The 27,800-nt window shown below is 63.5% G+C and overlaps 1 protein-coding gene across 2 annotated transcripts in view; it reads left to right on the forward strand.

Moving 5' to 3' along the window:
- The window catches only part of COL5A1 (collagen type V alpha 1 chain), a 158,797-nt gene extending 135,040 nt beyond the window's left edge, over nucleotides 1–23,757 (forward strand). The window contains exons 52-66 of one of the 2 annotated variants that reach the window (XM_048223084.2): nucleotides 65–118; nucleotides 1,370–1,423; nucleotides 2,062–2,115; nucleotides 2,727–2,834; nucleotides 2,933–2,986; nucleotides 3,074–3,127; nucleotides 4,099–4,206; nucleotides 5,846–5,899; nucleotides 6,692–6,727; nucleotides 7,126–7,179; nucleotides 7,773–8,028; nucleotides 8,890–9,002; nucleotides 11,225–11,293; nucleotides 14,723–14,956; nucleotides 21,417–23,757. In XM_048223084.2, the coding sequence (XP_048079041.2) occupies nucleotides 65–118; nucleotides 1,370–1,423; nucleotides 2,062–2,115; nucleotides 2,727–2,834; nucleotides 2,933–2,986; nucleotides 3,074–3,127; nucleotides 4,099–4,206; nucleotides 5,846–5,899; nucleotides 6,692–6,727; nucleotides 7,126–7,179; nucleotides 7,773–8,028; nucleotides 8,890–9,002; nucleotides 11,225–11,293; nucleotides 14,723–14,956; nucleotides 21,417–21,563 (1,449 nt within the window). In that variant the 3' untranslated portion in view covers nucleotides 21,564–23,757. Of the gene's footprint in view, nucleotides 1–64; nucleotides 119–1,369; nucleotides 1,424–2,061; nucleotides 2,116–2,726; nucleotides 2,835–2,932; nucleotides 2,987–3,073; nucleotides 3,128–4,098; nucleotides 4,207–5,845; nucleotides 5,900–6,691; nucleotides 6,728–7,125; nucleotides 7,180–7,772; nucleotides 8,029–8,889; nucleotides 9,003–11,224; nucleotides 11,294–11,355; nucleotides 11,425–14,722; nucleotides 14,957–21,416 lie in introns of both variants that reach the window. The other variant, XM_048223085.2, reaches the window with a different exon arrangement.
- The last annotated feature ends 4,043 nt before the right edge of the window (nucleotides 23,758–27,800 follow it).

Raw genomic sequence — 27,800 nt, forward strand, 5'->3', positions numbered from 1 at the left:
TGGGCGCTGGTGTGCGACTCGGGTGCCGTCAGGAGGCAGAAGGAACTTGCTTTTTTCCCCACAGGGTCAGGATGGCCCCCCTGGTGACAAAGGGGACGATGGTGAGGCTGGACAAACGGTGAGTCCCCTCGTGACCTCTGGGGACCCCACACGGCTTCCTGGTGGAGGGTGCCGGGTGCTCTTGGGATTTGCAGCTTGCTTTGTTCATTTCTGAGAAAAACCCAAGCCCAGTTACCTTGTAGGATCTGTTCTTAACTGTGATAGGGGACCGTGTCCCTGTGGGCTCTGTTGAAAGCTAGGGACAGCTGGGCCAGTGGTCTGGCACTCGCCACCAGGGAGTCCATGCCCGCCCCCAGCCTACCTGTGAACGTCAGGGTGGCCTTATTTCTGCCCCGGGCGGCCAGCGCCTCTCCTCCAAAGGGCTCTGCCCAGGCCAGCCCCTCGGGCTGGGCTCACACTAGACCTTAGCACTTAAAACTGACGCTGAGTTTCTGAAACTTGCTTCAAGCCCAGTCTCCCCAGTAGTCCCCCCCTTGGGGACCGCCCCGGCGTCCTCACCGATTTCCCTCACTCCACCCTGCACCAGCCAGGCAGACGGCTGCTGGGGATTTGCTCCCCGCGGGCCCAGGCTGACATCAGTGGTTTAAATGAGCAGCAAGCAAAGAAAGCTTAGGGACACCAGCTCGGAGGCCAGGTCCCCCGAGAGAGCCCCGAGGGCCCCCTGCCCTGTGACTTGGGATGACCCTCGTCCTCCCTGTGCCTCGGGAGGGAGGCCCACTTCTGTAGAAGGGGATTTTGCAGGGGGAGGGTTGCGGACGGAGCCCGTCCCCGAGTACCCAAAGTCATTGCTGTGGGGTGGGAAAGTGCTTTTTTAAAATGTGGCAACACGGGGTGCCTGGGTAGCTCTGGCGGTTAAGCATCCGACTCTTGGTTTTGTCTCAGGGCATGATGTCAGGGCGTGAGCTCGAGCCCCGCATCGGGCCCCGCGCTCAGTGGGGAGTCTGCTTGAGGACTCTCTCCCTGCCCCTTTCCCTGCGTGTGCACACACGCATGCGCGCGCGCTCTCTCTCAAACAAATCTTGGAAAAAAATAAGTCAGTAAAACGTGGCCACAATGCGGGTGTGAGCCAGGACCCCCCACCTAGCACAGCACAGCACTGAGCAGAGGCCCAAGCCCAGGTCAAGTACAGCATGGCTTCGCCTGGGACCTTTCGCGGCAGCTCCACAGGAAGAGAGAGGCGGCCTCAGGGCTGGCGGAGGACAGAGGACACTGGGGACTCTGTTTTGTCAGCCTCACACCAGCCCAGACCTGCCATGCCTCTGTTGACCGACTCTGATTCCCAAATTCTGTGTTCTCTCTCTGACTCCAGGGATCCCCAGGCCCTACTGGCGAACCGGGACCGTCTGGGCCTCCAGGAAAAAGGGTAAATGATCCTGCAAGCTGTGCTGGCCTGCTAGCTTTCTGCAGGAGCCCCCCCTCCCCAGGACCCTCCGCCCAGCCCCGTGTGCTCTTGGGGGTCCTAGTGGGGAAGATGCTTCTGTTTGTGGTGTGTGTGCCAGCCCCGCCACGTCATTAGCCCTTGGGCCTGCTACGTCCATCACCCCCTGCTTTTGGGAGAGGCCAAGATGCCACCAGTCATGCCCATCATGGGGGAAAGGCCCCCACGAGGCCGGAAAACGCCTCGCACCCTGGGTCAGACCTCTCTCAAAAGTCTGAGCCTGCAAAACAGTGTTTCTCTGCACATAGAATACTTAGCCTTGCCCGTGCGGCAGGAACTGGCCCGTCTGCTGTGTGAAGGGGAACGGGGCCCCAGCACCACGGCTGCCAAAGGCCTCCCCGGAGGGACTCCGAGGCCTTTCCCAGAACCAGGGTCCCTGAGACTCATTCTGAGGGACTCGTCCTGGCTGGCCAGGGGCCCGGAAGCCCCCTCCCCACCCTCCTGGCCCTCCTGCCCTCCCCGCCTGCCCCTCGAGCCCAGTGCTGTTTCCCTCCAGACACCGAGCTCATCACTCTGGCTTCTGCAAGCAGCTCCTCACGTGCTCTTCCCTTGCTCTGTTCCAGGGCCCCCCAGGCCCCGCAGGCCCCGAAGGCAGACAGGGAGAGAAGGGAGCCAAGGTAACGTGCTTCTCTGCCCAGCCATGACTACAAAGTTTCCAGAAGAGCCACTTGTGTGACGGCCGAGGGGGGTGGGGGGTGGAGAGCTGTGCAGCCACACAGGCAGCCGGGAGCTCTCACCGCACACGGCCTGAGGGAAGGCGAGCCGGTGCTGGTGCGCTCGGCCCGGTGCTTGCCCTGCTGCCGCGCGGGACAGAGCAGAAGGTGGGGTGCCCATGCCGTGCCGCCTGCCCAGGGCCCGGTGCCCAGGGCCCGTGAGGGGCTGCTCCCTGTGACTCCGATGCCCCTGTCTGCCTCCTGGCGCTGTCCTGTCGGGAACGGAGGCAGTGGCGGAAGCCGTCCAGCCCTGTGCCAGCCTAGGAAATGGTGGCCGTGCCCACCGTGAGCGCAGGGCCGCCTGGGACGGCTGTGGTGGCTGGGATCACTGGAAACTGGGAAGCTCTGCTGGCTGAGGAAATTGGGGGGATGGGTCAGGGTGGCTCCCATAATGTGGAGATCCTGGGGTAGCCCCAGCGATCTGGGGGCATCTGGGGTTCTCGGAGCAGTGGTCCTGGGCCAGGGTGGCCACAGCCTCAAGCATTTCTGTGCCACTGTGTCCTTGTGCCCTGCAGGGGGAAGCCGGCTTGGAAGGCCCTCCTGGGAAGACTGGCCCCATTGGCCCCCAGGGGGCCCCTGGGAAGCCCGGGCCTGATGGCCTGCGAGGGATCCCGGGCCCTGTGGTGAGTGGATGGGGGCCGGGGAGGGGCAGCTACTGCAGGGGAGAGGCGTGGGCATGGGGACAGGATGGGGCTCATGCTGATGGCCCCCTGTGTTTCAGGGTGAGCAAGGTCTCCCGGGCTCCCCCGGCCCCGACGGACCCCCTGGCCCCATGGTGAGTGATGATCCCAAGGAGCTCCCCAGCCGTGGTGGAGGGTAGAGTTGGAGAGGGGAGCTCTGATCCCACCGTCTCTTCCCGCAGGGTCCCCCAGGACTCCCCGGCCTCAAAGGAGATTCTGGCCCCAAAGGGGAAAAGGTAAGACAGGACTCACGTGCCTCTGAGGCTGTAACTTGGCCCCCTCAGACATGTGGGGTTTCAAGCTATGGGTCACCCATCAGGCAAGTGCCCGCCACAGGCTGGGGACGGGTCCCGGGAGACCGAGAACCAGAACCAGCCTGTGCCGTGTGGAACGCAGTCCCTGCCCTCAGCGGGAGACCCCGGAGGCCCGCATGGAGATCCTGGTGGAGGGGCGTCCAGGGTCCTTAGAGCGCGCCCACTCTGGACTCTGTGGTCCAGGATGCTTCGCACGGGGAGGGTGCCGGGACTCCGCAGCAGGGCAAAGCCCATTCACCTCCTCCAGTCGGGGGTGATTTTTCCACTCACGTGGATCTATTGACAAGTATAAACCTCGTCCACAAGCCCGGCAGTTGCTCCTGGAGGACTAAGGAGTCTGTTTCTTTTCTACTCTGGTGCCTATCACCACTCAACCTCTAAAGTAAGGGATACTGGAAAAGCCTTTCTAGAACTTTCTGCAGGCTCATGTAAAGCAAACACATGTATGCCTCTGTAGAGAGCTTTTCTTGAAAAAAAAAGACATAAAAATTTACGATAGTGTCTGTAATACTCAGTAACTTTCTTTCACTGAAGTCCGTAAGGGCTTCTGTGCCCTGTAATGAAAGGTGCACACACTGGCCATGTAAAACAGGACGATACATATAGGACACACACCAGCGTCACTCGGGAAGACACGTGTTCCCACGTTGGTCTGTATCTGGACCCGTGTCTCCCCATCTCTTTAGGTGTGACGTTTCCCAAAGGCCAGGTATGTCACACGTGCTGTGTGGTCCCTTGACCTGCCTTTATGTGGGTTCCTCCACCAGGAGGAGCTGGCTGGTGATTCTGTGGCTTCTGTGGCAGGGACTTGCTGCCACGTCCCTCTGGCCCACGGGGTTGGCGGTGAGACGCGGCCACAGTGAGCGCCCCTTCCTGCCTTTGTTCACCAACAGGGTCATCCAGGCTTGATCGGACTCATCGGACCTCCGGGTGAACAGGGTGAAAAGGGTGACCGCGGTCTTCCTGGCCCCCAGGGCTCCTCTGGCCCTAAGGGAGAACAGGTGCGTGAGGTGGTGCCCCTCCCCCGCCCTCAGCGTGGCTCCTCACGGGTGGTGAGAGCATCTTCTCACCTGGCGCCCAGTGGACCTGAGGCCAGTTAGAGCTGGAAGGACATCCTCACGTCCATCACTCTGGATGGGAACGGTGGAAGGGCGGCCCGCCCCAGTGCACAGGGAGTGGAGACGCAAGTGCGGCCCGGCCCTGGCTTGACCGGGCTGCCAGCGGCTCCCCCGTGTGGCCCTGCTGGCCTCAGAAGGGAGGTTCGTTCACTTCACAGCCACATAAAGGCCTCTGACCCAGCTAACTGCCCAGGTCACTGGCGAGGCTCGGACCACGTTTGCCAGACACGGGGGCCGGGCCCACACCCTGACCCCGGATGTGCGCACGTGGTCCCAGACTTCCCTGGGAACCACAGTCCTTGACTGGAGTCTGAAGCCCCTAGCAAACCACCGCGTTGCAAACCTTAGCCAGAGAGTTCCTCCCTGCCCTGCACCAGTGAGCCGCTTGACGTGGACTCCGTGGTCAGGGGAAGGGTGATGTATGCTGTGGAGGTGGGCAGGCAGGGGCTTGTGGCAGGCGTGCCACGTCTGTGCCCCTCTCACGTGAGGGCTTCATTCCAGGTATGAATCACTGCTTCCCGGGTTCACGTGGCCTTAACTGTGGCCCTGGTGGGCCACGCCTGACCTGCAAAGGGACAGGTCTTGGGAGGTAGAGCCAGGCAGGCAGGGAATGAAATAGGACCTGTGTGGGGTCCCGTACGGTCCTAGGATGGTGTCCTAGAGAGCCCTGCTTCATCTGCCACTGCTTTCCCCGTGGCATCGACATTCGCCCTAAATGAGTGCTGTCCAGTGCGTGGTAGCTCAGTGACCTCGAGAATTAGGAAGATGTCAGGGTCTCCACCCCCAAAGTAACCACCTCTCTGTGCCCTCCCCACAAACTAGTCCCAGCAGCGTCTCTGGTGGGAGGTGCTGGCTCGAGACTTTCTCGGATTCTGACGATGAGCCGCCCCGGTCCCTGTGGCGGAGGGGGAGGGCACCCGCTCTTGGCCTCCCTCTGCCCGGCTGTCACTTCACCCCCGTGGGAGGGTCGTGTGGAATCGCGTTCCAGGTGGAAGGAGTCTTAGGGCGCCCTTCCGCAACGGAAACTAGCAGGGTCACCAGCTGGCCTGGCCTGCGTGGACCGAGGGTCTGATCACAGGCTCTGAGCGCCAAGTGTGGAAAAGCACATGCAGAGGCCGGGCAGGCAGCCGACAGGACCCCGGGACGCTTGATGTGTCCTGTGCTGGGCGGGGACCCACACTGAGCACGGAAAACAGTGAGGGGGACCGAGCCAGGCACCGGGCCAGGAGCTTCTGAATTTCCAATCAGAACGTTAGAAGGGGTGGTGACAACACGGTGTCCCCTCCCCACGGCCCTGAAGATGCCAGCGTCCCAGCCTGACCTGGGCAGCCAGGCGGGGGTGGTCAGCCTCCCGGTGCATGTTCAGGCCCCACCAGGCCCTGCAAGGAAAGACGGCTCCCCTTCAAGGCAGCCGGCCTCTCGTCAGAGAGCGTCTGCTGGGAGAGACCACGAGCACAGAGAGCCGTGGCTTCTGTGACCCTCCTTGTGTGATGGTCTGACTGTGTTCTCTGCTCCTTTTCAGGGCATCACTGGACCTTCTGGCCCGATCGGCCCCCCGGGCCCTCCCGGCTTGCCGGTGTGTATCTGGCAGGGGCGGGTGGTCCCCAGGTCATTCTGGGGAGAGCAGGGAGGCAGGCGAGCCTGGGCCGTGGGCCTCAGGGTGCAGGGGGAGAATTATGGAACAGTCAGGAGCCCCGGGGCTGGGCCCACCACCGAGTGGACGTGGGGCCCAGGGTGGGTTTGCCCATCACCTCCATGTCAGGGCCCCGAGTGCAAGGAAGTGGGGTCCCTGGGCCCTGGTTTCAGGCAGGGAAGGCAGGCATTTCAGGAAACGTGGACGTACCGCCACAGACATCCCGGGCAAGGTGAGGAAGTTGTCCCCATCAGCGTGAGTGGGGCTGCCCGGCCCAGACGAGAGGGGTTGGGGGCTACCCGTAGGGCATCCCCCACATTGCTGGGGCACCTGGCCCGCCAGAGCCATCCTGCAGGGCTGTGAGCCTCCACTTGCCCCTTCCGGGCCGGGACCTGAGCCCACGAGGCCCAAGGTGGCCCCACAATCTGACACTGGCCCCTGCTCTCCCTCCGACTCTGGCTGCCTGAACTATGGCTTCCTGGCTGGGTGGCGGGTGGTGGTGGCAGGATGACCGGGGTCGGACAGGACCCTCCTCTGTCTCCATGGGGCCAAGCATCAGCTGTACCCCACTCCCCCCGAGTCGAGCAAGTGCAACCATGGACTCCTGGGAAAGGGGATCTGGGTGTGGGCTGCGGGTGACGAGCTGGCCGGGCCTGAGCAGGACTGTGGGTCAGGGTGGGCACCGGAGTTGAAGGGGTGCCTGCTCACCGGTGTTCTGTCCCCCACTCTCTACAGGGTCCTCCTGGGCCAAAAGGTGCTAAGGGCTCCTCGGTAAGTGGCGTCTTCTGCCCTGAGGGAGGGGGGTGTGTCCCCCTCGATGACAACCACCCTGGACCCTCTTGCCCCCTTGACTGGTGGCAGCACGGTCCTCACGCTTCTCCTCCAGCACTGACCGTCCCGAGCACGTCCCCAGCCGGGGTCGCGGCAGACCGCGGCATGTGCGCTGTCGCCCCCCACCTTAGCAGGAAGGTGCCCCTGAGTTCCCATCTCGGGGCGTCGGCCTCTTCCATCTGGGACTGGGGACGGGAGGGTCCCTGCCATCCTTCCCCCGGCAGTTAGACTTTGCCCCTCGCGGTCTCTGCCGGCTCCCGGGGGATCACCCAGGTGCAGGGCGGGTTTGAGTCACATCGGCCTCGGTGATGAGGTTTTGGTTCATTCCCTTTTCCCAGGGTCCCACTGGCCCAAAGGGTGAGGCAGGCCACCCAGGACCCCCTGGCCCGCCGGTGAGTAGCCTTCGAAGACTGGAAAGTGGGGATGGGGGCTCTCCCGACACTGAGGCAGTGGTGGGAGCATGTGTGTGTGCTGTTCACTTTCCAGAACTTGGTGGAAAGAGTCCAGGTGCCGGGGGGGAGAGAGAGAGAGCGTGTGCGTGTGTAACTGTGTGCACGTGCGCGTGTGTGGCTGAGATGGGCAGCACCCAACAGGGCCCCTGCGGATGGGTAGGGGCCGTGATGAGCCAGATTGTGGGGTGCACTCCGCGGGTCACCCCTGGTTGGCCGTGCAGCCTGTCAATTCCTGTCTCTGTCCTCGGCTGGGGCTCTCACACGGGCAGGCACTGGTGTGACCCCACTGTGTGCTGCCCCAGGCTGGGCTGCAGAAGTGAGGGGACAGCTGGTCGCTTTGAGCCCAGCTGAGGCTCAAACCCCAGGCCGCGGTGTAGACGAGCTCTGGCAGCGGGGTTGGGCATGTGATGCTCCAGAGCAGGAAAGAGGGAGGAAAAGCACGCCGAGATGACGGGCGTCTGCAGCCGGGATGCGGGGCCCCAGCTGCCCTGGTGCCGCTCCCATCGGGACCCCCCGGTTCTGTCCACACGCAGGGTCCCCCCGGCGAGGTCATCCAGCCCCTGCCGATCCAGGCGTCCAGGACCCGGCGGAACATCGACGCCAGCCAGCTGCTGGATGACGGGGCCGGCGAGAACTACGCGGACTATGCGGACGGCATGGAGGAGATCTTCGGCTCGCTCAACTCCTTGAAGCTGGAGATAGAGCAGATGAAGCGGCCCCTGGGCACGCAGCAGAACCCCGCCCGCACATGCAAGGACTTGCAGCTCTGCCACCCCGACTTCCCCGACGGTAGGGGCCCGCGGGGGCAGGCACGGGGCAGCCTGCGGGGCGGGAAGACACCGCCTCTGTGTCCCTGTCCATGTCACGGAAGTGGCAGGGGCATTGCCGGACGTGACCGGGTCCCGGGAGGCCAGGGAAGGAGGGCAAGGCTTAGCGGTGGCACAGCGCCTGGTTCCGGTCGGGTCTTAGCCGCTGTCTCGTGTGTCAGCTGTGACCCTGAGCCTCGTGTCATCCTTCCACGAAAGGGGACCAAAGCATGCCCCTCCCAGAGGACAGAGTGGAAGAGACTGTGTCACGTGCTCCGTAGGGCACAGCTGATGGCGGCGCCGTCTCCAGGTCTGCGTCAGACCCGCTAGTGATGTCAGGATCAGGGTGCTATGTGGGCCGGCACTCTGTGAAACCCAGACTATCCCCAAAATGCAAAGCCACCCCCGTCCTCACCGTCCTGAGTCACACACAGCCCACCTCTTGAGAAATGCACCCCCTTAGCGGGCTTCTGCCCCCTGGGAAGTGTGAGTGGCTCTTCTCTGCAGCCGGAGGGCGGTCCACGCTCCCGGGCCTCGCTCAGCGCAGGGGCAGGAATTTCCAAGGCCCACCTGGAGCATCTCCTGCCCAGGCGGCCCGGCCCACCCTCCCCTCCTCGCGGGGTCAGGGGTGCCGTGGGCTTCACCCTGCAGCTGGGTTCTCGGGGATGGTCTGTCGTGTCTGCGTGGACGCAGCACGGAAAGCCGCGTAGTCAAATGGGGGGGAGGCCCGCGCCGGCGGCCTGTGGGCCTGGCCGGCTATTTCAAGTGCAGCGCTGCCAGGTGGCGGCTCTCTCTGGAACCGTGCGGGAGCCGCTCACGAATCCCCCTTCCGTCTGCCATCCAGGTGAATACTGGGTGGACCCCAACCAGGGGTGCTCCAGAGACTCCTTCAAAGTTTACTGCAACTTCACAGCCGGAGGGGCGACGTGCGTCTTCCCCGACAAGAAGTCCGAGGGGGTGAGTGCCTGCCTCCCCGGCTGCTTCCCGTCACAGCCGGTTTCAAAGCCGAGTTTTCTTCCCCAGAAGTAGACCTGAGCTGTGGGACCGGGTGGGCGCAGCCTGGCGCTGTGGCAGGTGAGGGACGGCCGGCCCCAGGTGGGGATTTCCACCGCTGGGTGCTCAGCTCCTTCCTGAAATGGCCCCGCAGGTCTGCCCTCAGACCAGCCTGAAGCCCATGGGGGTGCCTTTGGGGCAAGTCCATCGTCACCCAGATACATCTTTGGGAGGCTGGCATTTGCCTCAGTTCGTGTCGGCGGATAGCTGGGCAGCCGCTCCTGTCTCTCCCGAGGGCAGCACGTGTGTCCGAAGCCTTTTCCGTACAGAGTCTTGGTCAGCGAGGTTCTGATGCACGGACGCTTGGGGGACCATCGGCTACCGGCCCCTCCGTGGGGGGAGTGTGTGTGCAGACGGGAGTGAATGTGCATGGGGACAGACGTGGGGCCAGCGTGTGTGCGTGGGGACCCGCGTGGAGCCAGTGTGTGCGCGTGGGGATGGCGTGTATGCATGGGGACGGCGTGTGTGCGTGGGGACGGCGTGTGTGCGTGGGGACGGCGTGTGTGCGTGGGGACTGGCGTGGGGCCGTGGGCTGCTTTCCCCTTGGGCGCAGGACAGGTGAGGTGGACACGGTTTCTAGCTGCAAGGTGACCATGACGCAGTGCCCTGTGCATGGGGCCTGTGCAGACAGCCACGACGCCCCTCCGGTGGCCGGCTGTCCAGACAGGCTGTGGCTTGGGTGCAGAGTCCGCAGCCCCTTAGCGGCCACAGTGCCGAGAAGCCATTGTACTCAGCGGGGGCGCCACCCACTCACCCCTACATCTCGCTGTCACTGTGAGGAGTCCCAGCACCCCTGGACAGAAGGCCCGGCCACAGGGACAGGGGCTCCACCATGACAGGCACGGTTTGGGGACCCCTGTTTTATATGCACGCTCCCCAGCCTGAAATTCGAAATCCTTGGTAACCTGCGTGCCCGCAACAAAGAGCCTGCTGTGCGAAAAGAGAAAGCAAGCCTCAGGACCCCCCGTTCGGCAGAGCCCCAGGAGGAAATGCGGGTGGAACAGACACTGTTTTTCATCCTTTTTTGTGGCTGTCTGTCACCAACACGTGGCCTTGCTGCTGGAGAGTTAGTGAGCGCCCCAGGAGCCCAAGCTGGTGGGGTCACTGGGCAGATGGCAGGCTGGGGGGCTGAGTGACCCCCACTGCTCCATGCTCTTCCTTGGGTATCCCGGCCCTGGACCCCCCCCCCCCCGTCAGGCAGCCGGAGGGCGGGGGTGAACTTCTGCGGTGCCCGCCCGCACCTGTGCCCCGTTCCCAGAGGGGGCCGCGCGCATGCTATCTGAGCGCTGATGTGGGCGGGTCCAGAAGCCCACGCGAGAGGGCAGCTGGGCACCTCTTCCTCCCCTGCATGCGGCCAGCTCAGAGGGGAGCCCAGGGGGACGAGACAGGGAGTCAGATCCCCAGCTTCCCTGCTGTGCACGACTAGGAGCAGGCGGAGCAGAGAGCCTGTGGGGCCTGGGGCCTGTGGGCCCGTCCACTGTGCTGCCCTGGGTTGTGCTCCTGGAGCCAGCGACAGGCGCTCCTAGAGGAGGGGCCGTGCATTCACTCACTGACCCCACAGCGTTACTGAGCCCGCTCTGTGCTAGGCCTGTCCTTGCGAGCTGCACCTGGGCCTGTGCAGTGCAGTCCCCAGAGTAGGAGCCGTCCCCTCCCCTGCGGGAGGCAGATGCCGTCCCTCCCGATGACGGTCAGCTTCACGCTGCGTCTTCAGGGAAGCACCGCCTGCCACACAGAGCCACGCATGATACAGGCATCACATGAAATCAGACGAGAGGGTGGCCACGTGTCCTTCCCTTGGCCCGTCTGTCCATGCTGGCTCTTACTGTCCTGAGTGCCTTCGGCCCCCTGGAGTGCATCCACCGCTGGGCATTTACGACGTCCCGGGCCCTGCACAAGAGGCTGGGTATACACAAACGCACAGCCAGGCCCCCGCCCTCCTCCTGTCCCCAGCACGGTCTGTCCCGGGGCGAGCACCCCGACTCCACAGGAACCCCCTCGGCCGTGTGGGGCGAGGCGCGGGCGGGAGAAGGCGTGTTTGCAGGCGGGGAGCTCTCCTCGTGGTGGTGGGAGTAGTAACCCTGTCCTTCTCTGTTTCTCTCCCTCCCACCTCCCTGCTCGATGTTTAGGCCAGGATCACTTCTTGGCCCAAAGAAAACCCGGGTTCCTGGTTCAGTGAATTCAAGCGTGGTAAACTGGTAAGGCGGCCTCTGGCTTCTCCGCGGTTGTCCTTCAAATGCGCCCGTTTCGTATCTTACAGAGTAAAATGGCCCGCTGGCCCAAAGAGCAACCTTCTACCTGGTATAGTCAGTACAAGCGAGGGTCCCTGGTAAGTGGCCACGGGGGTGCCTGCTTGCCGCACAGCCTGGCCCGCGGCTCTGCATGGCACTTGTGGCCGCTGGGCGCCGCACCTGCCCTCGCCCCTTTGGCCAAGCTGCTCCACGGCCCGTGACGGCCAGACTCCGCATCGGCGCCTACGCCCCACCCCCAACGACAGTTCATTTGGCCTGGGAGCCGGGTGTTGGTTTTCCAGTTCGGCCTAGAACAGGAGCTGGGTGCTCGGGGCACCCGGGTGCCACCAGGAGTTGGGGCCAAAGATACCAGGAGCCAGAGGGTTTTATTTTGCTCAGTTCTAGTGGGCAGGTCAGATAAGACGGGTCCTGGACCACTAAACCACAAGTTCTTCCCAGGACACGGGCCACTGAGGCCCCTCGTTGTGGCTGCCGGGTGAGGGGGCCGTCCTGATTGCCCACCTGGCCATGGGCTTCTCAGTGCACCCGCACAACTCGGCTCGTCCCCCCTATAACTCCTGGGGAGCTGGTCTCAATAATCCATCCCAGAATTGGAAAGACGCTGGCATCCCTTTGAAGGAAGTGGAGGTGACGTTCTGTCGCCAGCCCAGGGACAGAGCCGGTCCGGACTCCTTCATACCAGGCCAGCGGCTGACCCGCACACTCGGGCATGCTGCCCTGACCGTCCCAGGGGTTTGATCCGGGCCCTTCCCTGGAACGGGGTGAGGGCCCTGTGCTCTCTTTCTAGCAAGTGAAAGGGTCAAGGGTCCAGGTGCCTGACTGTGCTCCTTGCCTTCCTGTCCTCAGACGCGGGTCGTACCCCACTACGCGCTCTGGGAGGGGGTCCTTTGTCACCCAGAAGCCATGCTGTGGAAGTTCTGTGACTTCCCACCTGGCTCTCCGCCATCAGCGCGGACACCCTGGCCTCCCGAGGTGGGGGGCACAGCGGCCACACCCCCGACGACTCCCAGAGCGGTGGCTTCCCGCTCGCTCTTCAACCACGGGGCACTTCATGGCTGACATTGCACGCTCTCTGTGTCCTTGATTCCAAGCCACTTGGGCTCTTTGCAGACGCTCTGAAGGTCCGTGCTCGCCTTGCAACATCTGTGGACACTTCCTTCTATCTGTCTGTGTGGACGGCAGGCCTCTCGCCTGCTCCACCCCTGCTCTTCCTCCGCCCACCACCCCTGTTGTGCTCGGCTCGGAAAGTGCAGCCGGCATGCAGAAGGACCTGCCTCGGACGCCCCCTCAGTGCGGGGCGGGCCCAGTGAGCAGGGTGCTGGCGCTGGTAAGGGCGGGTCAGGCGAGCACGGGACCCGGACAGGTGCAGCCGGGCGCCCCTCGTGGCCCCGCACCCCAGCACCTCACTCAGAACACCCACTTCCCATACCGACCCGGGGAGCCCACCTCCTGCCTCCGTCCCGTATCTGACTTTAGACGGAGCATGGAGGCGAAGGGAGGGCCCCAGCAGAAACCAGCTTCTCCCTCGGGCTTGCCCGCTGCTGTATTTCCAGCTCTCTGTGACCGTCCTGGAGGACGGGACGTAGGTGCAGGTCCCTTCCTGAAGAAACAGGCTGCTCTGGCCGTAGCCCGCGAAGAGAACCCCGCAGAGCCCCTTTCCCCTGGGAGGGCGGGGGCTCACGGTGGGGTTCCGGGACTCCCTCCCTGGGGGCTTCAGGTCCTTCTGTGTCCCGCGCTGCTCGCTGGCTGTCCCGTGCATGCATGCTACCTCTAGTCAGTCGAGCCTCCTCCCAGAAGGAGCACCTGATCGCCCGGACTGCCGGTTGGTATTCGTGTTCCTCCTCAGGGTCCGACCACGCAGTGTCCCGTCGCCGTGTGCAGAGCTGGCGCTGGCCGGCAGCACAGTGCCCTCCCGGCCCTGGTGGGGAGGGCCAGGGTCTCCGGCCGGACCCCCGCCTCCGCGCCCTCTGGTTCTGTATACGTGTATATAACCGAGTGGGCAGCGTGGACCTCAATGCGCCCTCGTGTGTCCAATGTGGCTCTTGTGGCGGGCGGTGGGCAGGGCCAGCCCTGGAACAGTTATGGAGTGGCCTCCGGGCAGGGAGGGAGCCGCGGCCTCAGACCCTGATGTCTGCTCCCCTGCTGATGCCCAGACACCACCAGGCACCCTCCGCCGTCTGCGGGGAGGGCCTGCAGAGCGCTGCCTGGCTGGGGAGGGCGCCGAGCCTCGTCTGGGGGTTGGGGAGGCACCCCCGTCCCCTGGCCGTGTCCAGCTGTTCAGAAAGCTGTAGTCTGCGAGGACGCAGAAACCAAGGCTCGCCTCTCGGGACACCCCGCGCCCGCCCCGCGCCCCACCGAGCTCAGTAGCCCATGTGAGGGGGGGGAGCTGGGCACACTGGACAAGGCTCTTGAGAACGGGCACGTCATCATTTCCTGATGCCTTGCTCTGGGCTTGCTGTCAGAGGGTGGGTCTTTTCAGGGCAGGTCACGTCCCCAGAGTGCCCCTGGCTGCCCCCTCTCCACGTGGGGAATGCTGAGTCCCCACCCCGGGCCAGGAAGGCCTACTCTGCTTTCCCCTGGATTCTGTGCCACAAAGAGTTGGGGGCGGCCTTTCCTGAGTGCCATCCTGTGGCTCCCCTGTGCCTGAAGGAGAGCGCCTGGTCACCCTAGCCCTCAGGCTTGTGGCCGAATGGCTCAGGCCCCTCTTGCTGCCGGGACACCCAAGCACCCATGTGTCACTCCCAGCCGGCCTGTTACCGCCGAGGCCCCTGCCCTGTCTATCTGCAGTTCTCACGGCCTCCTGGCCAGGGCCTAGTGCATCCTAGGTGCCCAGCAAATGGTTTTCATCTGTTACCATAATCTAGCGAGCACCTTCCTTGGGCCAGCCTCCAGGCACAGTAACAGGAACTCTAGGCCGCGTCTCTGCCCTCAGGGAGCTCACTGTCCAGGGAGGGCTGCAGACCAGGCACCAGGAGCCTGTGACACAGGGCTCCAGAGCTGGTGTGGAGGGCCTTACAGCCCAGGAGGGAAAACAGACAGTGAGCCATGCCAAGGTGGAGAAGGACACCTAACCTGGGCAGGCTTCCTGGAGGAGGAGGCCCATGACCTGAGCCCTGGAGTAGGGACCAGCCAGGCCGGGAGGGAAAGGAGGGTCATGTAGGTCTCTGAAAGAAATGTGGTGCGTTTCACTCTGTTCCAAGAAGCCCCCAGGAGAGCCAGTGCGTTCTGGCCTTGGGGCTGGGTGTGCGCACAATCCCAGGGCAGGGCCCGCCCGGCTCACACTCTGGAGGAGACAGCCCAGGGACAAAGCTTGTGAAGGCTGGGCCGTGAGGGGGGCCTCGTCCCCTCACTGCTGAGCGCCCCCTCCTCCCCTAGCTCTCCTACGTGGACGCCGAGGGCAACCCCGTGGGCGTGGTCCAGATGACCTTCCTGCGGCTGCTGAGCGCCTCTGCCAACCAGAACATCACCTACAACTGCTACCAGTCGGTGGCCTGGCAGGACGCCGCCACGGGCAGCTACGACAAGGCCATGCGCTTCCTGGGCTCCAACGACGAGGAGATGTCCTATGACAACAGCCCCTACATCCGCGCCCTGGTGGATGGCTGTGCTGTGAGTGTCACATGGGGGCGGGCGGGGGGCGCCGTGCGGGCCTCCGCGTTCATTGTTCGGGCGCGAAGCCAGTCGCCAGGTGCCTTAGGCGCTGGCCCTGCGCGACGTGCGGGGCAGCGAGAACGCCGGACCCGGGAAAGTGGACCCCGACGGGAAAGGCCGGGGAGCCAGGTCTGCGGCCCCGGCCAGCTGTGACGTGGAGCCCGTGTCTGTCCAGCCTGGGATTAGAGGCTCCTTCCTCAGACGGGGTCTTCCCGGCAGTGGCCAGGACACGCACTGTGCTGGGCGGTGCTCGGGGGTTCTGGGCCGGCATCAGCTCCCAAGGTTGCCCGGCCACGCTAGGTTGTGCCCGGGCCCCGTCCGCCTGACAGGAGGCTTGCTCAGCCCACGTGGCCTGTCCAGGCTGGAGTTGCGTTCGCTCTTCAGGTCCTGGGCCCCGGGACACTTGCCCTCTTCTGCACCCCAACCTGTGGTCTCCAGAGTGTAGCCAGGGTCCCCACCAAGGGCCAGCTCCTCGGGACTGTACCTGCAGGGGCTGCCGTCAACGCAGGCAGGTCTGAGCGGTGTCCTTGTGTCCTGGGAGGTGTTTAGGGCACAGCCACGAATGGGGGCTCCGGTCCTATTGAAATCCTCAGGCGTGTCCCTTGTGTGGCCTTTGAGAAGCTAGAGGTGGGGGTTGCCAAGAAGCATTGTCTCTGCGAGTCTTTCTGTCCCATTTCAATGTCGGTCCACCTGTTCTGAACTCAGAGACCCTCAGGCCAGCCCCCACGGGGACAGGGCTAGCATGGGCTCCAGCCCCGCTCCGTGTCCAGGCCGGCCCCTCGCAGGGCCTCCCTCTAGGCCGGTGCATGAGGCCCTTCTCTACAAGGCGCTGGGTGGCTGACCATGTGGCCCGGAAGCTCTTCCGGACACTCTGAGCGCCAGCCCTGGACAGGGTCCTTCCGCGGTTTCCTGGTGGAGCAGACCATCGGGATTTCTTCTAGTTGGCCCAGCGGTTCCGCCCCTCGCCTCCCACCACGCTTTTTGAACAGAACAGCCAGGGCACCCAACAGAGATGGTCACAGTATGTCCCAGGCCAGGGAGAGGCGTCCCCGAGTGCTGAGCTGCCACCCTGGGCGTGCGAGAAGCCAGTGCTCCTGCCTCTGGGTTAGTTCTCCCTGCTGCTCACCTCACAGCAGGCATGGGATGTAACAGTGCTCCCTGGCGTCTGCTGGGGCGGTCTGGTGCTGTCCGGGCCAGGCCAGAGCGTCGTGGTTGGCCCTGCGGAGAAAGTGAGCGCACGGAGCTGCCTGGTAGCCGCTGGGAGCAGGACCCGGCCGCACCACTTGCCTCCCGCCCTGGCTGGTACCCTTCGACCGGGCAGCACCCTCCAGCCCTGGCGAGCTGTGTTCCTGCTCCCCACCCCAGGGCCACCTTGGGGATCATGGGCGAGGGCGCCCAGCGGGCAGGCTTCCCTGAGCGCCCTGCCGCCCCTCCCTGCTTCTGTGCACCCCGCGGTGCGTGTGGTTCAGTCCTTGGGTCTGATCGTGGAATGCGCAGAACTGATCCCTGTTTAAAGCAGAGGCTTCCAGCCCCTGGGAGGGGGCCCAGAAACCCTGGGGGGCTTCAGCACCGGCATCTGCTCGCGCTCCTGACGCGCACCCCAAGCTGCTGTGAGAAGCTCGTGAGGCCGCGAGTAGACTGATCTCTGCGTCTCTGCTGCCTGCAAGTGGGGACAGCGGTACCACCTGCTCCATGGGGCTGTTCCGGAAGCACCTCTCGTCTCGCCTGCAGAGAGCTCGGAATTGTGTTCAGCCCGCCAGAAGGCCCAGGAGAGTCCTCGGTTCCTGGGACTGTTTCTGACGACAGGGGCACCTAGGCCGAGGGGTTAGGTGGAGACGCGAGTCCCCCAAGGCAGAGGCAGGACCTCGGGGACGGGGCCTTGAGTCGGGCTTGGAGCGTCCTGGCGTCCGTGGCACAAAGGGAAACTCTCTGGTGGGGCCAGGACCTGCCGCCTGGTGCAGGGAGCGGACAGGTTCTCCAGAAGGGGCGAACATTCCCTGCGAGGGGGTGCTGGGAAATGCCTCTCATGAGTCAGGGACCCTCAGAGGTTTAAGGGCAGGCCGCCGCTGGCTCCAGCTCAGACAGGCTCCGTCGCCCCGAGGAGCTTGCTGGGAAGAGCCCAGTGCCCCCGCCCCTCTTCCTCCCGACGCTCCCTTTCCTGCTCTTTGCAACAGCAAATCCGGGAGCCCCCAGAAGTTCCCAGCAATGCTAACTCACATCCCGCCCTCCTGGCTCTGACTGCGTCCCAGCACGAGGTCGAGCTCCAGTCTTTCTTGACCCCAGAGCCATGTGTCCCGGTGGCGTGGGTGTGCTGGCAGCACGTGGGCAGTGGGTCACCACTAGCCTCCACGCACCAAACGCCACTAGGATCACTCTGGCCTCTGGGTAAGAGCTGCAGATGGGGTCTTCTCTATTTTGCAGAAGCAAAATCTGAGGCCGGGACAGGTCCAGTGAGCTGCCCAAGGCCCTTAGGAAATGGCAGAACGGAGTCTCCTCATTCCTATCCCCTTCCCACCATAGACCATTTCTGGCATAGCTTTACCTTGAATGCCTCCACTGACAGGGAGCTCACTATCTCCCGGGGCAGCCCAGGCCATGGCTGCAAAGTCTCACTGTTAGGAAGCTCTTCTAGGAATTGAACTAAAATCTTCTTGCCCATCATTTCGGCCTCTCGTTCCTGTGTCTGCCTGAAGTTGTGCGGAGGAGATGTGGCTGCAGACTAGAGCTGCCCAGCCTTCGGGGCCAGATGAGTCTTTGGGGAGTGAGGGGCCGGGCTGGGGGCACTGTCTGCCTTGTAGGGTGTTGGGCAGCCTCTGTGGCCTCGACCCTCTAGAGGTCAGTCCCCCACGCAGTTGTGACAACCCAAGTACCTCCAGCGATAGCCCCCCGACCCCCGCCTCAGGGAGCTGCCATCCTTCTGGAAGGACAGAGATTCAAGGGGAGCCCCAATGGCCCCACCTTGCCCAGAGCTGGAAGGACCCAGCTCCTTCTTCCCACTGTGGGGTCCGAAGGAGCCAGCGCCGCTGGCCAGGAGCCCGAACCCGACACCCAGCACGGCTGCAGTCCCAGCCGCGGTCCTGTTCGCAGAAACAACGCTGCACCCCCGCTCCCGAGAGAGAGCTGCTGGAGCGGAGAGACAGCCCGGCCCCTCGGCGCCTCTCCGGATGCCCTGCCCAGACCCGAGGTCACGGGATATGTGGACCAGACCCTAGGCCGGGAAGAGTGGCTGCTCCCTCCTCAGACGGTCTTACTTCTGGAAAGAAGAGAGCCTACCTCTGAAAAGGAGAGAGAACGTCTGCAAGGAGAAAGCCTACTGATGGAGAAAGTTGGCTGTGTGTGCTGGACCAGGAATTTGGGGGGGGGGGCTGGCCGAACAGGGAGGGGGACATGGGGCGCACCTGGGCAGTTGTGCTCGGTGAACTCCACACCCCCAAAAAGTTCAGCATGATTTGAAAAGTCACAGCCCTCCTGTGTAACCCTTCAGGAGGCCCCGCCTCCTGGCACATGCCGCTGGTAGGGAGGCTGGCCTCGGCCCTCGGCTTGGGGAGGCCGGTGGGATTCTGCTTATCGCGAGGGCCAGAGAAACTGGGGTTCCCGCGGACGTGCTGTGGCTGCATGGCCTGAGTGAGGGCCGCTGAGCGGGCCCAGCCCTGCGCATAGACACGCGTCACCTGGCAAGAGGCCCGAGGAGCCGTGCCACATAAATCCTGTTGTTTGTGCAGCTCCGCGCGCCCTCGGGGGCCATTGCCAGCCCGTAATGGTTGTTTATTCTCCAGAGTAATGGGGTGCAGAGTGCACGCGAGCACGCGGCCTACTTAAACGTGCCCTCTCTAAGTGCCCGGGTAACGGCAGCCGTGGGGCCCCGTAAATCCAGGAGAAATCACCCTGTCAGCTCCGCAGACACCGCCGTCCCTTGGGTCGGGAGGAGAGGTGGACGCTGGCCCCGTAAATGCCGGTTTGCCCGCCGTCATGTCAGAGGAAGGGCCGGCGGGGTGCTGCCCCCCAGCTCGCCGCATGGGAAGGCACAAGCCGCCTGCCGCCGAGGTCGCTCGGTCCGCGGTAGCCCCGCCTTCCAGCGGCTGCTGAAGGCCAGGTCAGCCGTCGCAGCTCATCCCCTACTGTGCGGTGGCCCACGGTGAGGACAGAGGCAGAGAGGCGGAACTTAGGCGGGGGGCGTGGGTGCTGGCCTGCGGGGGAGGCGTGAGCCATCCCGGCTGTGCTGCGCCAGGCTGGGCCCGGGCCATGTCGTCAGAAACCACCAGCATCTGTGGCCTCAAGTTCCTGGTCGTCCCCGAGCAGTCCTACAGGACAGCGTCCTGTGTTAGGATTGTCTGAGAGGCAGACCCCTGGACCCACGGCATCACCGTCTCTGGGGGGATCCGGAGCCGCGTGATGCTGGGAGGCTTCCGAGGGGACTCATGGTGGCTCTGAAGCGCCATTCCCAGCTTTAAAATAATTCCAGCTGGACCCAGCTGTGGGCAGGATGAGGTGGTTAAGGTGGGGACATGGCGGGGACGTGGCAGGGACGGAAGGCTCCGGGATAAGGAAGTTCCAAGAGAGTGCATTCAGGAAAGTAACGAGGCAGACACGCACCCCACCTCAGCCACCATGGGCTTCTGTGTGGCCGGCCTGCTAGACGCGCTGGGCATGAGGGTCCTTTCGTGGTCTGTGCGGTGGAAATCAGCCGTGGTGGGAGTCGGTCATCTAGTGCTTGTAACACACTTAGCACTGAAAACCACAACTTCTTGTGGTCTGACTCAGTTCCCGACGGTCGGAAACCCGGTTCTGGCCCAGAGTGTCTCAGTCAGCTCGGGCTGCATAATGAAACATCCCAGACTGGCAGCTGGTCCACGGCAGCCACAGGCTTCTCACGGCTCTGGAGGCTGGAAGCCTGAGGTCGGGCGCTGCCTTGGGCAGGTTCAGGGGACGGCCTGCTTCTGGGCCGCAGACAGTCGAGTTCCTGCTGCGTCCTGCCCGGTGGAGGGAGTGGCTAGCTTTCTGGTCGTTTCTTATCAGAACACCACCCTCATGACCCGGTCACGTCCCAAAGGCCCCACCTCCAGACACCCTCACATTGTAGATGGGACGTCATCTTCTGGACTGTGGAGGGACACAGGCATTCGGTGACTAACACGGTGCCATGTGACTGTGGGGCTGCTGTCCCGGGAGGGCTTTGCCTGGGACTTGGGGGGGGGCGCTTCTGTTCAGTTCCTGCCACGTGGGCCCCTCCACAGAGCTGCCTGGCCAGCAGCCTCTCCCAGGGGAGTGATGGGGGCAGGACAGAAGCCGGGGCCATCATGCACACCGCCACCCATGGAGTGGAGGCCGCTTCGTAGCTGCTCAGCTTCCCGTGGCTTCCCGCGTGCCATGCACGGGTCCAGGCACCCTGACCCCGTTGTGCAAGAGGGAATAAGGCCCCCAGAGGCTCTGTGTTCCTCCTTCAGGACGTGGACGGTGCAGGGAGACCCTCCCCAGGGCCAGACTGCACTGACAGTATGACTCTAGCCTGGGTGCGAGGGAGAGACAGCGGCTCTTCCAGGACAGGTGGCAGGGGGCGTCTGTGAGGGCCTGTGGGGAACCCTCGCCTCAGGGGATGCGGATGGGAGGACAGCCCGTTTAGCCTCAGGTGGGAGCATCCTGCGTGCTCAGAGCTGAGTGACCGCGGCAACCCTGCACTCCCCGCCCTGTGCTCTGTGACGCGTAGCCGCGCAGCAGAGCAAAGACGTCTCTCCTAGGAAAGTTCTGTCCCCTTTCTGGGGCTCACTGTCCAGTTAGTAAGGTGGGGCTTGCACCCTGACCCGGGGTTGAGCTCCGGGTGAGATGCTCGTGGAGGTCTGTCTGAGCAAGGGACTCACCACAGCACGCTGCTCCCTCCCTGAGCTGTCCCTGGCCCTCTGTGCCTCAGTTTGCCCAGTACTCCTCTAGACCGGGGCGTGGGTCAGGTTCCCCCCTCTTCTCACTCTTGTGGGTGTGGAGTCCTCTTACTTGTGGTGTGGTTGCCCAGGGCAGGGCCGGCCATCTGCCGTTACTGGCTCAGAATTCTACATTTTGAACAAGGTGCCGGGATTCGGGTATATTCCGGTGGAGCTGTGTTTTCTGTAGCTGGTCCTGGCGGGGCTGCCTCGGGGTGTCTTCGCTGGCGGGGGAGGGTGTGGGCCGGGGACTGTGGCGAGGACTAAATGGGATGTTGGGGGGTCGGGGGTGCTGCCTGCCCTGGTCTGGCACGTCTCCCTCCCTCTGCCTGCCCTGGTCTGGCACGTCTCCCTCCCTCTGTCTGGCGCAAACCCACTTTCTCCGCGGCTGGTCAAGGGCACGCACGGGGGAGCCCGGGAGCCCGGGCGGGTGTGGCGGGGGGCTCAGCCCTGTGAGTTGCCCCCCGCCCCCTCTTACTGACACGTGCCTCCCTTCTGCCTCGCAGACGAGGAAAGGGTATCAGAAGACCGTCCTGGAGATCGACACGCCCAAGGTGGAGCAGGTGCCCATCGTGGACCTCATGTTCAATGACTTCGGGGAGGCGTCACAGAAATTCGGATTTGAAGTGGGGCCGGCTTGCTTCCTGGGCTAGGAGCCACGAGCCTGGCCCCTAAGAGCAACCTCGTGACCTCAGCGCGCCGTCTGCGGGCGTCCTGGACAGTGAAGGCCCCTCGTCCCTCCCCCGACCTCGTCTGCGCCCGGCTCCACACCGAGCCAGACCCCAAACCCACAGAGAGCGAAGGGAAAGAGCCGAGTCCCCCACCCCGGAGCCGAATCACATGACCTAGACGGCCCACAGCCACCGGGCCCCACCGCTTTGTCAGCCCCGCTCCGTCCCCACCACGCGCCGCAGGGACCGGGACGGGACGGGGCCACCCTTCCTGCTGCAGAGCCGGCCGATGCGTCACCTGCGTGGAGAGGCCGCCGGGCCCGGGCGTGGGGCTGCAGTATTTGGAGATCACTTCTTTTTTTTTTAAATTCAACTTGAAGATGTGTATTTCCCCTGACCTTCAAAAATGTTCAGAGGCAAGCCTCGTAAAGGTCATCCCCACCCTGCCAGAGCCTCTGTGTTCAACTCCACGATCCATTCATGGGCCAAATGTCATTCCGCGTGTGCCTTTCCGATGGATTAAAGGTGCTTTCGTCTTTGTGAGTTTTAAGTAAATATTTGTATTGTATTGTCATAAATGTTCAGTGTCCCCGACTTTCAATCACGCATGTCAGCCGGCTTTGGTCCCGCTGGGAGGGTGGGGAGAAGGGGGGCGTCCAGTTCTGGTGAGGAAGGGGCAGCCCCCGTCCCCGCCCGGCCAGGAACGTGCAATAAGGTGGAGGTTTGCCCAGGGCGGCAGGAGGGCGCGCTGCCGTTCAAACAGCTGTGCCCGGGCCCCTTTGCAGACAATTTTTTGATGAGCTCTGATTTTTTTTCTTTTTAATGGAGAGGAAAAAAGACGACGACGAAGAAGAACTTGATGCTTTGCCTTTCCTACAAGCACTTAGATTAAATCACGGACATAAATTAATTTTAATTGCTTCCTTTCCCCGTTTTTCTTCCCGCAGAGCCTGATGGGAGAGTGTCCAGGGCAGGGAAACCACACTTTCTGTAGATGGTAATTAAATGAAAATTGGTGCTCACTTTCACACTTCTCCTTTGTGGTGCTATCTGTTTTAAGATCTTGGAAGGGGACCCTGGGGTCACCTGGCCGTGCCTGCCTTTCTCGGTCCTGGTCTCTGCCTCCACGGGGCGCAGGTCTCTGCCAAGGACGGAGAGGGAGACGCTCGCCACCTTCCTTCCTGCCGGGCCCACGTGCTTTTGCGCTCGCAGACCGCGGCGAGGCCCGTTGCCAGTATCAGGTTGTGCTTCTGTGATTTGAGAACACACACACACACAGTGAGAGACGTCGCCCACGCCGTCCGTGGTGTGCCGACGAGCAGGTCGTCTTCAGTTTGCCAAGTGTTTGGTGCTACTTTCTGTGTTTGTGCTCAGACGGAGCTGAAGCTGCGTGTGCAGACGGGGAGATGTGCAATGAACTCGGGGGGTCTCTCTGGGGTTGCCGGCGGGGGCTGCTTCCCCACACGAGCAATTTGGAGTTCCACCTGCAGGCGTCCTGGGCGCCGGCCTCAGCCACCCTGGAGCTCAGGGCTGGCGGGGCTGCTCCACGAGCGAGGGCCGGGGGCTGCCTCTGTGGGCAGAGGCCCCGACGGACCGGCCGGGAAGGGCCACCCCTCACTGTGAAAAGCTGCCCTCGTGCAACGCCCTTTCCTTCCGTGATGGGGGGAGCGGTGGGGCTCCCGGGCCCTGCTCGGCCCCCTCGGGACCCGCTGTGACCGATGGTAATGGTGCTGACCTCCGCCCGCCCGCCCTGTCCGCCCGGATGCGCTTCCCGCTGGGGAGACCACAGCAGAGCCCCCCTGGGCGTCACGAAACCACCCGCTAGGATTTCCTGCATCCCTGTGGACACGGAGTCTTGCTGTCGCCAAAGAGAAGTCTGGCTCCGAGGTTCTCTGGAGCCCAGGAGGCCGGCACGCACCAATGACTCTCACATCTGTCTCTTCCAAAGCAAAGCCATATCCGAGGACTGCCGCGGGGTGCCCTGTGGGTGTTGTCTAGGTCATGTGATTCCATTTTGATTCCTCGTCCCTCCCGAGTCCCCTCTTACGCTGTCCTCCTCATCCTTGTGGCCCCTTCAAAGCTGTTGTCATTCGTACGGAAGTCGAACGTGTCCCGTTCTCCCCAGACCACTTCGCTATGGTATTATTGCAATAAAAGTACTTCCTGTATGTGCAAACACTCTCCTGGTGTCGTTCTTGCTCCCCCTTCTCTCTATGACTGGGCGCAGGCCGACGAAAAGGGGAAAACGATCAATGGAAAACCCACAGGAAGGTTCTAGGACATCGGGCCCTTAAAAACACAATGTCAGATGACACCTGTCCATTGCCTATGAAGCCCATAGACATGTTTCTGAGTCTTCTCTGTAATGCCCAGGAAGGGGCGTTTTAAAATATTTTAAACCCATGTGACGGAAAAGTCCTTGAAAGAGTTTCTCCATCCATCGAGTTTACCGTTTCCACCGTAGACAGACGTGATTGGCTGTCTTCTTAAGTGTGACAGGGCCTCCGCGCTGCATGAGAAACTGCTGTGGGAAGCCGGTGGCCACAGAGAGCGGAGGGAGGGCGGTACCCGCCGTGGGAATGCTTCTCCGGAAGGAGGATGGAGGACAGAGCCGTTCCCAGGGGTCCCACAGGATGCGGCCGGGCTCCAACTCTGGGGGCACTTCCGCCGCTCCTGGGGGTCCAGGCCTTGGCCTTGTGCAGACTTGTCCTGGGCCCTGGTGCATGTCCCCGAGCCTCCCCGCTCTGCTGTCCCACTGCAGCTCCGGATCGCACGGCGTGGCCCCTGGAGCTCGTGTGGCTCACGTGGCTCATCCAGCCACTGACCCCGCACTGCTGCTTCTGACCCTGGCTCTCCCAGTCCGTGGCTGGGGCTCCTTCTCGCGTGCCACCGGCCTCGTTCCCCGGAGTGGCTGTGCCACTGGAGGCCCCGGAGGGAGTCCCCAGCCCACCGGTGAGGAATTGGCGACCGAGTGAGACATGTGTTCGTAGCTTCAAGCCGCTGATGTCCAGCAGCGTCTGCTGCCCTGCCCAAACCGAGACCGGTGGTTCTCACCGTGTGTCCTGGGACCAGCAGCACCAGCCTCGTCCCCTGGGTACAAAGGCACATTCTCGGGCCCCTGAGCAGCAGATGCAAGGCCTTAGGTGGCCTGTGGCCTGCTCAGGCTCAGACCCGCTGGCCATCCCGAGCTCCACGGAATTGGCCCCCGAAAGCCAGAAGCTCCTCTTGCAAAACCAGGGTGTCGCTGACGGCAGGGGTGGCTCCGACAGTGTGCCCCTGGCGGCTTGCAGGCAGGTTATTCCCGAGGGAAGAAGCCGGAACTGGAAGGGTGGCGGCCAGGCCGGTCGCTCTTCACCGCACTGGAAGGTGGTACAGGAAAGAGACAAGCTCCAGAAGGAGCCAGCGAGGACCCAGGACTGCGAGGGCTGGAGGAGACAATCCTTTGTCATGATCAGCGTGGACACTGAGAAGCACCGAGGAACAGGCCAGGCCCAGCCCGGCCATCACCGGTGTCAGCCACACATCCTTCGGTTCAAACCTCGGTGTGGGTCACGACGGCTCTGGATGAATGACGAGAGACACGAGCGCTCGAGGTGCAGCCCCCGTCAAAGCCGGACGGGCCTGGAGGCCGCTGCGGGGAACCAGGGGGGGAGAGGGGCGGACAGGCAGGCACCGTGGGCCCGGGCCCAGCACGGGCTGCCAGCTGAAATCCGACAGGCAGGGTGCTGGTGACCCTTCGTGACCGGTGTCCTTCAGAGACTGCGCCAGCCTAGCCTTCAGGTGTCGGTGGCTGGGACTTCCAGCGCCCCTCGGGCCCCAGCGGCTGCACCGGAGCGCCCGGGCTATGCGTGAGCGAGGTCTGGTGCTTTGCACTCTGCCTCAAAGGTGAGCAGACTGAGCCTGGGGGCAGGGCAGGGATCAGGAGCTGGGTCCTGCATGAGGCCTGCCTGGGGCGAGGTCCTGCAGAACCCCCGCATCTCTGTGCGTCCTCCTTCATCCTCGAGACCCACCAAACGGAAGCACCTGGGGCTCAGCGGAGCCAGGGGGGCAAGCGCCTGTGGGTAGGGATGCGACCCTGAGCCCGGAGCCCAGTGACACTTGCCAGTGGGGTCCCCAGGACTGGACTCTCTGGACCGGGCACCACTCTCCTGGCCACGTGACCCCTGCTCTCCTGCACCCACCCTCCATCCCAGCGGTTGTCAGCGAGAGTTCGCCAGACACCCGCAGCCGCCGTGTCTGGGCCGGGCCCCTGGAGAAGGGAGTCGAGATGCGACCCCGGCCTTCGCTTTGGCGTCGGGAGAGAGGAGATCTTGTGGAAATGACCAAGTCCCGGCCCGGCCCGGCTGCAGAAGGGGCTGAGTGCCCACAGCTCAGGGTCCATCCTGGGAGCCCTGTTTGTATGTGGACCCACGGGAGCTGGGTGACAGATGTCCCGTCCTGTTAGCGCTCCCGGAGGGCTGTGTCTGCTCTTGCTGGGCAAGGGGAAACATCTGTCCCCACCAAGGAGCAAACAGGTCACTGTTCACGGTCTGGAGCTGGAAACCATTCAAGTTTCCCATTTTGAAAAGTGTCCTCAGTTCCCACGGCTGCCCCAAGTCCGAGGGAGGGGAGGGAGGGAGGGAGGGATGTGTGAGCACCAGCCTGGCAAGAGGCCTCTGTGGCTGCAGAGCCGGGCTCCAGGGTCCCAGGTGTCGGGACACGGGTCCCTGCGTACCTGCCAGGGCCCTTGGCCTCCGAGAGCTACGCCTGGTCCTAGCCTGCCTTGGGCAGCACCTCCCCTCGGACCACAGGGGAGTCACCTACGTGGGCGGGTGTGGACACACGTGCCGGCGAAGCCCACCTGCCCAGCTGGGGCCCAGGAGGGCTGGGAGCCTGTTGCTACCCCAGGAGAGCATGCACGTCTCCTGGGGGTGAGGAAGAGGGGGCAGCGCCTGCTCCCAGGGGCTTCTGTTCTGGGAAGGGACAAATGCAGGAAGCACGCCCCAGCCTCCCCCTCTCGCCCCCAAGAGGTCCTACTGCAAACTCACTTTCGTTCGTCTGGAAATGCCCAGTTTACTGACTGCCGGCCGAGGGCCGGGTTCTGGGGCGGCAGAGGCAGGTCCCGCCTGCACGGAGCTCTCGTTCCGGCAGAAAGAGACGTAAGCAGACAGAAGAGCAGGAAGCCTGTCGGGAGGGGTAAGTGCTCAGGAAAAGTAAATGCGTATGGGATCAAGGTGTCCTTCTTGTCTAAGCATCAACAGAACAGTGTAAGATGAGAGAGCCCGTGTGCCGCGTGTGCCGCGTGTGTGGTGGGGGCAGGTCAGAAGCGAGACGCCTGGTTTCCTCATCTGGGAAATGGAGGTAGTCGGCGCTTCACACTGCGGGGTGGAAGGAGCTCGTGCACGAGCACCACGTTCTGTAAGACTCCGCGTCCCCGGGATCCCGCCGTCTGTGCTACTCGCCGGTTGGTCTCAGGATGCCGGGCACCACACCTCGAACATTAATCGTAGAGCGGCCTCTGAGCGTCAAGCACCTGTCGGGTGTGCAGGCAAGAGCCTTCTGCTCGCAGGGAGCTTACGTGCGTCCAAGGAGACCCGACCCGTGGCGAGCACTTCGGAGGGCTGCCCAGCGGTGATCATGTCGGTACAGAGCCTGGGGTTCCAAAGCCACAGGCCGAGGGACGGGTCTGCTCAGAGTGGGCTGGAGTGTGCACCAGGAGGCGGTGTGGTCTTGCCTGGGACAGGAGAGAAGAATTCGGACATGTACACAGGATGTCTTGGGGATTCCTCATGCATACCGCTGTGGTAGCCGTCTGCTGCGAAAGGACTGTTGGGACTTGTCCACAGAGGGGCCCTTGGCACTTGAGGGCTGGCTACTGGCGCCGACCCCCCGCGGTGGGGATCCCAGAGGAGGAGAAAGGAAAACAAGGAGAGGTGCTTGACCAGGGCTGGGCAGAAGGGCTCCGTTTTTCCATACCTGCAGCCAAGGGAGCCTGGGTGGGGCTCAGGGTGCATGGTGTCCATTCACCTTCGCCCAGCCCCTCCCCCCTCGGCCCCTGAAAATGCCACAGGGGTGTGCACATGCAGGAGCCGCACCCCTGCCTTCAGGTCAACATGCAGATGGGAACAGGGAACTCGGGTCCACTGTGCATTTCCGGGGGTCCCCCGTCTGGGAGGCATCAGTAGGCGGCCACAGGGGGCACAGCTCAGAGAAGGGGTCCGCACAAGTACCCTTCATCGA

The sequence above is a fragment of the Ursus arctos genome, unplaced genomic scaffold (genome assembly GCF_023065955.2).
Source record: "Ursus arctos isolate Adak ecotype North America unplaced genomic scaffold, UrsArc2.0 scaffold_18, whole genome shotgun sequence".
Lineage (NCBI taxonomy): Eukaryota > Metazoa > Chordata > Mammalia > Carnivora > Ursidae > Ursus > Ursus arctos.